This window comes from Manis pentadactyla, chromosome 8 (assembly GCF_030020395.1).
Source record: "Manis pentadactyla isolate mManPen7 chromosome 8, mManPen7.hap1, whole genome shotgun sequence".
NCBI classification, from domain to species: Eukaryota; Metazoa; Chordata; class Mammalia; order Pholidota; family Manidae; genus Manis; species Manis pentadactyla.
In genome coordinates, this window is record NC_080026.1 from 48009843 (window position 1) to 48024212 (window position 14370).

A 14370-nucleotide genomic window follows, 5' to 3' on the forward strand; every position below is an offset into this window, starting at 1 on the left:
TTTTGTTTTGTTCTTTAGAACTCGTCTTATAATGGAGGTTTTTAATGTAGGGTCTATGGATGGGCTTTATTATAAGCAAAGCTTGGGTGTCTGTTCATTGTTAGTGCAAGAAGGTGTGTGTGTGTTTCCATTAGATTACTAAAGGGGTCTAGAAGCAAAACAAAGTTATGAGCTGCCAACTCACATAATTACCTTGGAAAAAAACACTTCTAAGCTATTGGAGGGGAGTGCTATTTTATTATTATACATTATTTTTAGCCAAAATTTTCTTTATTCAAGACATTGTATTCCAAAATAGTCTGAGTTGTAATTACCTACAAGTACAACCATTCTTGGTACATAAATTATCTAAAGGAAATATTAAATCTCAGGCTACTTTATCAATGTACTCAAAGAAACTACACTCAAAGAATAAAAAAGCATTTTAAATACCAAAATGAAGCAAACTTGGCAAGTGAAATTCTTTTTAAGCATAAAAATGTTTGAATGTATTTTGAGATCAAATTCAAATGACTTTCACACTGTCCAGCTTCTATATCACCTGTACCACCAGCATCCTTAATATAGTTAAGTCAACTGTTCCTCCTAAGGTGATTAAATGCTTCAATGTGGTTAAAGCCAAAGGTTTTCTTATCATAAAGGAGTATTTCTCATTTCATTTAACCCATGTTCTCCATGGTCAAGTATAACTCTTAAACCTCTTTTAATATTATTTGAAAATTTGAACAAATTACATTACTAAAACCAAATCAAAACTACGATAATTTTAGAAATTTAAAATTTTGCTCTTGACCCTCCTGTACTGTTAGTGGGAATATAAATTGGTGCAGCCACTATGGAAAGCAGTATGGAGGTTCCTTAAAAAACTAAACAGAAATACCATATGACTCAGTAATTCCATTCCTAGGAATCTACCCAAAGAAAACAAAATCTCTGATTTGAAAGGATATATGCACCCCTTTGTTTATTGCTACATTATTTATAATAGTCAAGGCATGGAAGCAACCAAAGTGTCTATCAACAGATGAATGGAAAAAGATGTCATACATTACACAATGGAATGTTATTTAGCCATAAAAAAGAAAGAAATCCTGACATTTGCAGCAACATGGATAAACCTACAGGATATTATGCTAAGTGAAATAAGCCAGGCAGAGAAAGACAAATACCTTATGATTTCACTTATAAGCGGAATCTAAAAATAAAACAAAACAGAACAAAACAAACAAAACAACAATAGACTCAGACACTGAGAAGTTGACTGGTGTTTACTGCGGAGGAGGGGTTTGGGTAGGTGGGTAGGTGAAATAGGTGAAGGGGATAAACAGGTACAAAATCTCCATAATATAAATTAGTCACAGGGATGAAAGAGCACAGAGAATATAGTCAATAAATCTATAACATCTTTCTATGTTGACAGTAACTACACTAGTTGGGATGAGTGTCTAATAATGGAGATACTGTTGAATCACTATATTGTATACTTGAAACCACTATAATATTGTATATCAACTATACTTCAATAAAAAAACAAAATAAAATATTGCCCTTGAAAATGTTTACTTTGCACAGCAATCATGTGGTATCAATGTTGAACTTTGTGTCAGCTTGCTAGCCACAAGTTTCTATCTTCCAGGTCATGCAGAAGAGTACAGAAGAGATCACTTCAATGTAATGTCTATTAAGAGGCTTTGAAGTGACACATGTTCCCTGGGAATGCTCATGTAGATGGTGCGTGCGGGTGAGGGAGGTAAGATACACAGTGTTCTACCCTGAGACTCATGGATGTGCAGGGTTCTACCACAACCCGTAACCCGATCAACTGACTTTGGGCATAGATGATGGCGTAAACCTTCATTTCACCTTCAGAGTAGACCTTTCCCCAGTCCTTGGAGTTAAAAATAGCTTAGGCCATGTTAGCCTGGGTTATTTTTATTTGGAAATTAGGGACTAGAAACAGCATAGTAAGTATAGAGTAAAGTTAACCACAATTGGACAAAAACCCTCATAGACTTTCAAAAAGTCTTACTGTAGTTTTAGAAGTTGGGTGGAAAGGAGAAGCAGAGGTGAAGTACAGGGCAGGTCATATGATGGCAATTCACTAAGCTAATTAATATATTAATAATAAACAACAAGAACGAAAGGTGCTTTGCATAAGGTGGATTAGCATACAATAGTACCCCTGCCCTTATAACTTACTAGAGAAGATACTTCAGGAATAAAGTGTATAAAAGTTTTTGAGAAAAGAGTGATCAGTGGTGGTTCAAGAGTTCAGAGAAATATTTGGGAATGGGACTGAAGCTAGATCCTAAAGGATGTATAAGATTTGAATTGGACAGAGTGTGGGAGTCATACACCAGTCAAAGAATTCATAGATATGCTGGGAGGAGTGAGAAGGGGAGAAACAAGGAAGAAAACTACTCTGGGTGAAATACTGATTGTATTTCAAAAAGCAGCAAACAAAAATGGACAAATGGTGTGCACCTAAGCAATGGGTGAACACTGCATGCATGAGTCAAACTGCATCCTTTAAATATATCTCAGAAGACTTCTGAGTAAGATTTTTGTAAGCATTAGTTTGTATATATCAGATGGGTATAGGTGGTACATAGGGAAGAATGAATTAAGGTAAAAGAATAATATCATGTAGCAATCCAGGTATAAGGTGATTAAAATCCCAATCAGGGTGGTGCAATGTAATAGTTGAATGCCCGAGGCAAGAAACCGAGCAGAGGAATATGAATAAGACAGGGGTCCCATCCTCAAGTGGCTCACACTTAGTAGAGAAGCCCACCATTGTAGAAAGTGTTTACAGTGATAACAAACACCACAACAAAGACAGGATAGAGATGTAATTCTGCTCAGAGGGAGAGGCAAAACGCAAGTTAGGAAACCTACCTTTCACCTTTCCACACAGAGAGAGCCAGGGAAAAGCACAGAGCTAGAAAATGAACACAGATTCAAAGAACCCACAAGCAGGCCAGTGGCTAGAGTAGAAAGTACATGATGGGAAATGAAATGTTCTTTTTAAAAAGTTTGTACAGCATACCAAGACTTTGGGGGGAACAAATATTTTCAAGCAAGAGAATGATATGATTTGTTTTGGAAAAATAACACCAGGTAAAATGGATAGAATGGAATGAAAAGATACAGAAAGAAAAAATATTAGGCTTTTGTAACAATCTAAGAGATGAAGATGGGCTTCAACAGGAAAGTATAAATGGAAATGAGGAACAAGATACAGATAGGAAATAAACTTTAAATGGTAAAATGTTTGTACTGATAAAGGAAAGTATGCTCCTCTATAACATCATGCCCTTTTCAGACTTGGAGAATTTCAATAAATGTACTCCACTGTAATAGACTCGCTCATCAGAAGTCTTGCTCTAAGTAACTCCTTCTTCAAGGAAACCTTCTCTGGCTTCAGACCAAGTTAGGTTTCCCCTTCCGGCCTCCCACGGGAGCCTGTACATCTCATAAATATACCCCACACGTGGAATCGAAGGATCTGTGCTGCCTTCCCCTCAGATAAGAAAACTCTAGAAGGGCAGAGAGAATTACCTTGACTGGACAGTGTGGTACTGAGTGCCTAGCACTGATCCTGGCATACACTAGGCACTCTGTAAATAGTTGTTGAAAAGTAAACAGAGTTCACAGAGAGGATCACTTTTAAACCTGTTCTTTTATCTCTCCACCAAACAGCCCCCCAGACCTCATCTCCCCCAAGAGGAAGCATAAAGGAAACTTCAGTCTTAATCATGCTGAGATTGCAGTATTCCCAGAACATTCAGGTGGAGAAGTCTATTAGTAACAAATCCTAATAGCTTTAGCCATGATGTCCTCTCCTCCTCCTCCAAATTCTGCTATTATTATAGTTACAGTTAATATTAAATAAGCACTGATTATCTGCTGAGCATTTCTCATGTATTATCTTCAAACAAACCTTATTGAATTAGGTACTATTATTAACTCCTGGAATACTGGTGAGGAAACAGATGCTTCAATTGTTAGAATTTGCCTAAAAACAGAGCACAATAAAGTGATAAAAGAGAGTTTGAACTGGCAAACTAACTTAAGAACTTGTGCTTCCATGACTAATGATACCACCCAGAGAGAAGAGTGTAGACTAGAGCAAAAAGAGAAGATGAACTGTAGACCATCATGAACAGTAACATTCACAGGACAAACACTGCAAAGGCAAAAAGCAACCTAAGAAATGGTATTCACATCCTTATGTAATTCTTTCCCCTTCAGCATGGAATGAATCTAGTGACTTGCTTCTAACCAAGAAATTACAGTACAGATGATGGGATGTCACTTCTGTGGTTAGGTTACAAAAAACTGGGATTCAGTCTTGCTAGCAGATTCTTTATATTGCCTTCTTGGCTTGAATACTTTGATGAAGCAAGCTGCCATGCTTGAGAGGCCCACAGGCAGGTCCTCAGTCCAACAATGCACAAGAAAATGAATGCTGCCAAAAGTCACTGAGCGAACTTGGAAGCAGATCCTTCCCTATTTAAGTCTTCAGAGGAGAGCACAGACCCTGGCCCATATCTTGACTGCAGCCTTGTGAGAGCAAACAGGGTATGAAGACTATGCCCAGGCTCCTGATCTACAGAAACTGTGAGATGGTAACTCTTTGCTGTTTTTAGTCACTAAGTTTTGGGGTGTTTGTTACACAGCAATAGCCAACTAATAGCAGCTGAGAAGAAAAGTCTAGAAATATAGATGTTTCAAGTTCTCCCTACATGTGTCTTCTGATAGTGATAAGCAGAAACCTGAGAACTGGGTTTCAAGAAAAAACTACTGTTAGAAGTTGAGAAAAGGACTGAATACTCTGAAGAACATAATGAAGAAAAATAATGGCAAAGCTCAGACCCAGGTTAGTAAACAAGTGATCAAAGATTTTAGAGGTGGAGTGGTTAATACTGTCACTGAAGCAGCAAGAAGACCCAGTCTATGGAGAAAAAAATCACCAGATTTTCTAACCAAAAAGTAGTTTCCAAATCATCTATTTCAGAGAAGTAGTGTTAATAGAAGTCAGTGGAAGACATAATAGAAGTAAAGACTGCTTAGAGATAGAAGAGAATCTATGACAACATAGAGACTCAGATCATCTAGCTACCATTTATGGATGAGAGTTAAGTACCAGCATTAAAGAAAAAAAATTCAGATGCACAGTCAATTTTTTAATACTCCAAACTTCTAATTAGACCTTTCAATTAACTGGCCAGATTTGATGTTTCCAATCTAGGCTTATTATATAAATACTAGTCTTAAATTAAAGTTGTTAGAATTGAGTTGAGATTACAGGTTCCTGGATTTCACAGCTCTGGTTGACCTTTCAGGTTTTAATTTTTTAAAACCACTTCATACACAGTAACCTAATGTTTACTTATACTTTTGTGACCCTCCCTTATCCTGGAGTGAAAAGCAAGACTTCCTATGCTTAAAAGTCCCGAATACTATATTCTAATTTTAACTCTATCTGTTCCTTTGGGTAGTTGGTCCTTTTATTACTAATTCCGGTGTCAGGCTCCACCTTGGGGAATGAGGACTCTTATTTCTCTGCTATCTTCACAGATCATCAATAAGGGCCCTAAGTGATCCCCAACTTGTCCCTTCTTTACTTACTGCTCTAGGAGCTACCACAGAGTTGTCTGTATCAATATGTTAATGAAATTACTTTTGGTATTTTATGGTCATTTTTATGGTCTCTTCTCAATTTTCTAAAGTAGTTTTATACTCAACAGCATGTTTAAATGAAGATGTTTTCTTTCTGACTTTACTTTGACATTTAATCTAAATCTATGATTGCTTCTCATGTTGAACTATTTAATTTTCTCCAATGTTTCCTTAAATTTCCAACTCTGTGTAACTGTTTTTACATGGCTTGGTATCTATAAACCATCTGAAGTGAGTGGTTCATGCAGAAAGCGCTGGCATAAGTGTGGACAGCAGCAGCAGGGCTGCAGGGCTTCCTACAGGGATTCCCCAGGCAGCCCTTGGGCACAGCTGACAGGAGCACATTTGCAGAGAACCCACAAAGCCTCTGGAGAGAAAGGGTGGGGCAGTAAAGCCAACAGCGGCAGCAGCAGGAACGACCAGTTTGAAGGAAGTTGGCAAAAAAAGAACACAGAACTTTTTTCTTGTGACTTTGGCTGCAAAATAAGTGTTGAAAATCTGCTATAAATGGAAACTGACAAGGTAGGGCAAGAGAATAAAAGCATAAGAGATGAGGGAAGGTAAATAATAATAATTTCCTTCCAATTGCTCAAACCAAAAACCTTGGAATCATCTGACTGTCCTCTTACACCTCACCATCTAATCCGTCAGCTAATCCCGTTGATATTACTTTCAAAACACATGCAGAACCCAATCACTTCCCACCAGGCCTGCAGCTACTAGGCTTCTCTAAGCCACCTGATCATCTAGATGCACTTACTACAAGAACATCCAACTGGTACTCCTGATACCGTTCCCACTCTCCTCTAGTCTACTCCTACCCGGCAGCCAGAAAGCCTTTAAAACAGTCTCATCAGTGGCTTCCCATGTCACCTAAGATAAAACCCAGAGCCTCTGCCATGGCTTATAAAGCAAAATCTAACTCATTTCCTACCCCACTACTGACCACACTGACCACATCTCCTATCACACTCCCCCACCCTGCTGCTATAACCACAGTGGCCTCCTCCCTGCTGTTTTCTGGACACACCAAGCACACGGCATGTGATGACAATTGTATTTGCTATGTAATGCCTTTACTTAGAATGCTGTTCTTCCACATACCCATGTAACACAGCCCTCACTTCATTCAAGTTGCTGCTTAAACATCATCGACTATTTTATCAATCCTATCTAAAAGTTTCCCTGGGCCACTGTGTCCTTACCTTGTTTTTTGTCTTAAATATTTACCACCTGATATGTCATGTATTTACTTATAATCACTGTCTCTCCCTACCCCTCACCTACCTCATGTAGAATTTAAGCTCCATGAGAATGGGTTTTTTGTTTTTGTTGCTCAGGTATTCTGAGCTCCTAGAGTGACACCTGTACACATGGAATAGTGTTCACTTCACATTTGTTGAATGAACAAATGAATTAAAAGATCAGAACAGGACTCAGAAAATACAAAAAGGAGGAATCAACAGTACATGTATTTTGCTTTGGTAAAGAAATGGGATTTGGGATAATGAATGAAGAAAATGAGAATTCCAAACTCATGAAAATGTTGTGGTCATTTCAATGAGGAAACAGAGGCTACAGATACTCTCCAACCTATTCAGAAGTATAACTGTGACTAGGTTCTAAAAAATGTGACAATGAAGTGCAAAACTTTCCAATAAAGAAGGAAGAACAGTTCACAGTCTTGACCAGGAAATAACTACTGTAAGGAAGACTTTAGTTAACCAACTGAGTTTTTTATTTGTCTTTTTCATTTTTTAGAAGAGAAAGGTTTTAGCTGGACTAAGAGTCAAAGACAAGCTACGAAGATGGTTCAGTAAATGATCTGAATGCCATTCTGTGGTTACGAACAATGTCTCAGATGCAGAAACAAGGACACAGTAGAAAATGCATCCATGAAAACTAAGAATGTGCTCAAACAAAAAGGACACTGAAAGAAACATTTGGTGTCACTTTAAAAGTCTGAAAAGTGAAAAATTAAGTGAAAACAACTAAACTGGTAACATCAACCCAAAAACATACCAGAAAGGCACAGGCTTCAGAACACATGGGGAAGATGAACAAAAATAGATTTCAACCCTGAAAGGGAGAAAAACAGGGAAGGGAAAACAAGGAATGAATATGTAAATTCGGAACATACAGCAGAAAGACCGCTCCTACTAAGGAAACAGTAGAGGGTAGTCCTGCTTCAGGGAAAATGGCTTTAATGCTGGAGGAAAGAAAAGGAGGCGCACAAGGAACATCTAGAAACATTTGGGAGGAATTAGCTAAAGGAGAAAAATTTAAACTAGAACATCAGAGGAGCAGATGTGCTGACTGATAGGAGTAAAGGAGAAAGGAAAGTCAGAAATGTTCAAGTAAGGCTCAAAAATGGCATAAAATATACTAAAATAAAGTAAGTAAAAAAAATAATAGGCAATTTTTACATGAGCTACAGCATAAAGTTGCAGATGTTAAACATGAACTGAATCAAATGTCAGTTTTGTCACTAACCAACTCTATGACCTCGAACCACTTAAGCCCCCTGGGACTCAGTTACTCTGTTTGAAAAAAAATGTGTATGTGTATGAGCACAGGGTAAGTGGTTAAGTAAAAAAATGGCTGACCGCTCTAAGGCTTCTTCCCCCAGCTTATAAGAGGGAGAAAAACAGGAAAAGCAGAGAACTCTTAAAGAATTAGAAATATAAATTTTAAATGAGAAGAGTAATAGTTAACAAACATTCCACAGTGCTTTACAATTTAAAAAGGTCTTTTACATGAATGATTATGTGTACTCCTTGCAGCAAGCCTGAGAAACAGAAAAGCCAAGTAATATCATTTCACAAATGGAGTAACTGAGGCTCAGAAAGATGAAACAACTGGCTCAAGAACACAGAACAGGACTCAGGATTGAACTCAGATCTACCAGTGGCACAAAGCCCTCTATCCTTCTACATTTATATGCCCTCTTCCTGTGTGACTATGGTTTTGCAGGACATTTTTGTGGTTTATTTGGCAGTAGATAAGTGAAGAGTTATAAACATGCCCAAAACAAACAAAAACCACAACCCTTGCAAAATAAAATTCCTTTAGAGTTAAATGAGTCACCTTATAAACTATATAATATGTACAATAATTCACTATTCAAAATGCTTTCCTACAAAGTTGTACTTGGTTCAGTTACAACCTATTAAGACTACTCTTTCAGTCCTGTCTGTCTTTTAAATTGTAAAGCACAATGTGACCTTTCTGCATACAGAATAACTGGCTTTGATCTTTAATTCTGATGTCACTATAACATGAAACCAGCTACTTCAATTCATACATTCTGGATACCAAGAGTGCAAATAAAGTAGCAGAAGTAGACTGAGAGAAGGTTTTAGTTGTAACTCCTAAGAGTATCATCATCACATCTCTATGAGAGTGATAATAAAGCAACAGGATTTTTCTCATCCTATGCTTTGCTCTCAAAGCGGCCATCAGCCAGAGCTGACTAACTCACTGCAGTACTATTGAAAAATTTTAGGAATATAATCTGCTGCTTCTTAGTCCAAACCTATTTTATCACTCCTTTTCTTTGTGCACATTTAAAATGTATGGTTAAACTGAACAAGTGAGTTTTGGATAAAGCTGCAAAACTAGTTATATGATTCGACTATCTTTATTCCAAGTGGCAAATTTTTTCCTTCAAGTGGCTAAGAACCTCCAACTGACTAGCTGGACATTTGCCCATAACCCTTACTCCTCTACTTTCCTCTTCCTCTACCCAAGTAAGGCACCTATGACCACTCCCAGCCCACACAACACTGCTCTTTGCAAATCAGCAGACCATAGTTCCTTCCAACAGGACATCACTTCAGTCTCCTTCATGCAAGGAAGGGTGTGAAAAAGGATAAAGAATCAAAGGGCAGTTTAAGCGCAAAAGGTGTGGAATCCCCCCAACATGCCAGAGAAACTGGAAACTGGAGCTCCGTTACATCAGTGGCTACAATCATGTTCCTGTTTTTCTCCTATATTACTTCATCCTTCCCTTGTAGTTCCTCTTTTAAAGCAGTTGGACAAACAGTGGCCAGATAAGCCTGTCTGAAATAGAAACTGAGAGGAAATCAAGGCCTATACTAAATGAGCATAGCCAATTCTACATCACCTTATTACCAGGCACTGAATACACAAAGACCATACAGAATAGGTAACATAGATGAAAAGAGCATTGGCATCTTGATCAGAAAACCTGATTTTTAAGTCCTGATACGTTGCATAATTTCCAACAAGTGAACTAACTTTCCTAAGGTTCACTTATCTAATCTATAAGCAGTAATAATACACCAACGATCTACGTATTTTACAGAGCTGCTATGAAAATCTATGTGAGAAAAATACTACACGTTTGGGGCAAGTAACTTTTTACATCATTATAATGTGGTGAAGGGCAATACAATTCTTAATTGAAAACCCTTTCAGCAATCACATGTAGCACTCATTCTGCCTTTCTTTAGAGTTATACTGAAATAAGCATGATTCAGGTAGCTATCAAGTGGCTTCCCAGCCACTACCTATATATAATAAACATTGTATAGTCCTAATATCCCACCTATATGCAGTGTAGTAGAAAAAGCACGGGGCTTGATGTCTGAATGACCTAAGTCTGAATCACAGCTAGGTTATCATAAGTGGTAGGTCTTGGCCAAGTCTGAGCTGAAATATCCTCAAATGTATATTAGGAATAAGACTACCTATTTCATAGGATTAAGATGATTGTGAGCATGTCTGCCCGAGGCCTAATCTGGTGCCTGGTACACTGATTGCTCAATATATGGTGGCTGGTAATCTGTTTGTATTTCCTTTTCCGCACAGCAAGCATCTTTGTTTTTTTAAGGAATACCTGAATTACAGAATCAAAAGCAATTACCAAAAACTCTCTAGGCCAAGAAGTACAATGAAAGGGATTTCCTAAAATAATTCACAGATCCTGAAATTGTATCCCTAAAATTAATGTAAGCATCAGATCAAACCTGAAGAGTTTAAAATCCACCTTTCCTTTTGCTAGTCCCACATGATGATATGTGAATCCAAGCGACTTAAAACCTCTACTACTATTCCCTTCAGCCACTGGGACTACTGAGGAAGGAGGTAGCTGTTTTTAACAGCTTCCCCTTGAGAAGTAAGTGCCCTGAAACCTAGGCTGACTACTGTCCGGGCCCTGAGGACAGGTGAAAAAGAGACAGTAGGGGAGAGAGAATTTAGCTTAACTTGGAAAGCTAAATTAACTCAGGAAAGCAGATCAAGAAAGATTTTGGACATGATATTCTTCATGACTCCACCTTAAGTTTATGCCTCAACTATACACCATTGTCTGTATTCATAGAGGTATATTAATACTCCCTCAAGCTAGTTCCTTTGGGCCCAAGGGCTCATGACTACATTCAGATTTGACCCATGACAAAGTTTTTATATATATCTATATATCTATATATATCTATATATATATATGGAAATCTTATTAAAGACTGAGGCTTCAGCCCCCCCCCTTTTTATTCCAACTCAACATTAAGCAACTATTTTTTTTTGAAACTACACAATAAGACGTGCTTTCATCCAGTATTGAAGTGGCAATGCATAAATTAGACTTCCCGCCGTATTTTTTTTGCCACAAAATTTTCATGTTTAGAATTTTCCCAATTGCCTATGCTCATCCTTTCAGGAAGCCTGAGAGTCACACATGATTGTCAAAATAGATGCCCTGACACACCCAAAAGAACTACAGGGAAGAGTCAGTGTGTGTATAGACACACATGGGTGATGATCTCCAAGGACAACCTCTCAAAACTCACAAAATCAGACACTGATGGTGAGGAGGGTGGAGTCGGTGGCCTGGAATGGATCTGGATACAAAGAAAAGATTAAGATCTGGGGAGCAAAATGGAAAGGAACTACAATGGTGTATCAAGGAGGAGACGAGATTACGGTAGAGGGATTAGACTAGGCAGGAACTGAAGTATCTGTTGGGGGAAAAACTACTACAGTGAAGAGAAAACAAAGAGATTGCACCAAATTGAGACGCTGTAATGAGCCCTCCCTCTTGCTCCAATTGCATGGTTTTTTCCAGGAAGCTCTTAAAACAGTTATTTTTCAACAGACGGACTATAAAAGCAAATAAAGGAAACCTATGCTAAAAATGTAACCTACGTACAGAGTGGTCTGAAAACGGAAACGCTTTTTTCCCCCAGTTTTGTGGTGGGTTTCAAAACTGCACGCACTGGGAGTGGGGTGAGGGAGCAGCCAAGCTAATCCGGAATATAAAATGTCTTTTGGCTGCATGCTTATTTTAAATTTACCTTTTCGCGGTCAGCGGACAGATTCTTAACTAAACACGACCTTCCACTCTGTAAATCAGAATCTCATAAGCGGCTCAAAACCATAGAGCATATAAAAGCATATGCAAACACATGGCAGGCGCAGAACCATCACTTGCTTGGGGTAGTAGTCTAATACCCCCCAATGGGCGGCTGCAACTCACAGTAAGAGTTGATTTGACCAACAGTGCATTGGAACAGAGAAAAGTTAAAGGGAGGGCCTAAGTTTAGCATGCAATTAGACGGAGAAGTTGTGAATGGGCAGTAAGTGGAAAACAGAGGATACAGAAAAGGGCTAACTAGGGAAACACCTATCACCTTATGAGGAGCTGCATAAGATCACCAATTCTGACCAGATACCTGTTCCCCGCCCTCAGCTGCTCCCGTCGCGGGGTTGCCAGCCGAGCGAGGGGGTATAGCGAACGCCCTCAGCACCACTTACTTTCGTCCGGCCATTGATTTTGTAGTTGCCCAGCTTCCCGTTACAGTGGCGGATCAGGTCGTCCATGCTGCTCATAAGCAGCCCAATGGTTTCGCAGCCGGGCTCTTTGCCCTCGATCCAGGTGATCTTATCGCCTCGGATGTCCTTGGACGAGTCGCTCTTCTGACTGACTAGCTGCCCGTCCGTGAACTTGCCGGTGTCGTGCAGAGCGCGCACCTCGTCGCCGATCTGCTGCCCGGTCTCCTTGCCCAGGAAGTCGTCCACCACACAGATGCCGTGCTTGTTCATGCACGGCACGATATACTCCACCGCCAGCTTCAGGGCCGGCAGCGGCTTCGTCTGCCCGTTGGGCCGCAGGCCGCCGCCGTGGCTTAGCCCCTCGCCTGGCGTGCTGCTCGGCGGGTACAGGTTCGCCTTCTCCTGGAACAGCGGCGGACGGGCCAGCAACTCCTCCTTCACGGGCTCAGCCTCGGCTGCCGCTGCCGCTGCCGCCGCCGCCGCCGAAACCTGGCCGCCGGGCGCCGACCGCGGCGGGGACGCTGCCGCTACAGATTCGGGCGTGAGTTGAGGCTTTGCCTTTGCCGCGTCTCCGGGGGCCGGAGGGCCCGCAGCCTCGGTCGCAGCGGCGGCGTCCCGGTCCCGGCGCGGTGCTGCCTTCCTGGCCTCCCTGGCCCCCGCCCCGCTGGCCCTGGGCGGCGGTGAGGAGCCGGGGTGCCGGTGCTGGCCCGCTGCGTGGCCGGGGGCGCCTTCGCCGCTCTGGCACACGAGCTTGTGCTTCTTCCAGTCCTGGCGCTGGTGCTCCTTGCTGCAGTAGAAGGAGCTGCGGCAGCGGCTGCAGCGGAGCAGGTTCTCCATCTTCCCGCATAGCTCGCAGTACTGCCGGTCTCGCTCGCTCGGGCTCGGCCCGCCGGGCCCACCGCTGTCATTGGCCATGGCGGCGGCGGCAGCGGTCGAGCAGGAGAGGCGGCGGCTGAACGGCCTCGCCCGAGGCCGAGGAGCGGGCGGAGCGGCAGAGGCCGTCCCTGCGCCAAGCACCGCTGCCCCTCGCCTCAAGGAGGCCGGCGCCCCGCGCCTTCGGCCCGGCCGCTTGCTTGTCCTCCGGGTCCGGCCGCGCAGCACCGGGGGCCGCCTCAGCGCCTCATCGCTGCCGCACGGGCTGAGGGAGCGCGGCCTGCGCGGCGGAGTGCACGCGGGCCTGAGCGCTCCAGACCGGCCGTCTCGGTCGCCGCCTCAGCGGGCGGCCCGGCTGGCCTGTGGAGGAGCGCGGGCCGTGCGGACGCCACTCGCTCTGCGCGCTTTGCACGTACACCACGGCCCCGCAGCGACCCGGGCGGGCGACGCGTGAGGGCGGAGGGGGCAAAGGGGAGGGCCGAGGGGAGGGCCGTGGGGGTGGCCGCCGCACACACACGCTCGGGTACGGGCGGTGCCGGGGCCGCCTCCGCTTGCCCGCACTCGGCAGGGCTGGGCCTCGTAGCCCGGCTGTCGGCTCCCGTCCCCGCCCCTCAGCGGCTCCGCCCGGGTCGGGCCCGGGACTACGAGAGGCTGGCGCGCAACCCCCGCCCGGCCGCGGCCTTCGCCGGGACTCCGAGGGCAGGCCGGCGAGAGCGGAAGGGTGAGGACGGCTCGGCTGTGGCCGGGCCCTGCCTCCGGACGGTGACTACACCTGCTGAGGAGAGCGCCGGCCGTGGGTCGGCGCGGAGCGGGTGATCTTAATATGGCTACTGTTTGTTTAGGATCGACTTGGGTGTGTTTCAGGCACGCTCTAGACTAGGTCGCAAGGTGACTACTGCGATTCCCCTTTTGCACTGGAGGAAACTGAAATTGAGAGAAGTAACTTGCCCAAGGTCACGCAGAGCTCGGACCGAATCCAGAAATCAGACTCCGTCAGATTCCGAGGCCACTTTTTCCATT

At 42.7% G+C, this 14370-nt stretch overlaps 1 protein-coding gene across 5 annotated transcripts in view; it reads right to left on the bottom strand.

Annotated features, from left to right (window-relative positions):
- EGLN1 (egl-9 family hypoxia inducible factor 1) overlaps positions 1–13838 on the bottom strand; it is a 94099-nt gene extending 80261 nt beyond the window's left edge. The window contains exon 1 of one of the 5 annotated variants that reach the window (XR_005031530.2): positions 12460–13817. Coding sequence is in view for 3 of the 5 variants with exons in the window: in XM_057505721.1 (XP_057361704.1) it covers positions 12460–13392 (933 nt within the window). In the remaining 2 variants the exon portion in view is untranslated. Of the gene's footprint in view, positions 1–12459 lie in introns of all 5 variants that reach the window. The other 4 variants (XR_008998846.1, XM_057505721.1, XM_057505722.1 and 1 more) reach the window with 4 other exon arrangements.
- Between the last annotated feature and the right edge of the window lie 532 nt (positions 13839–14370).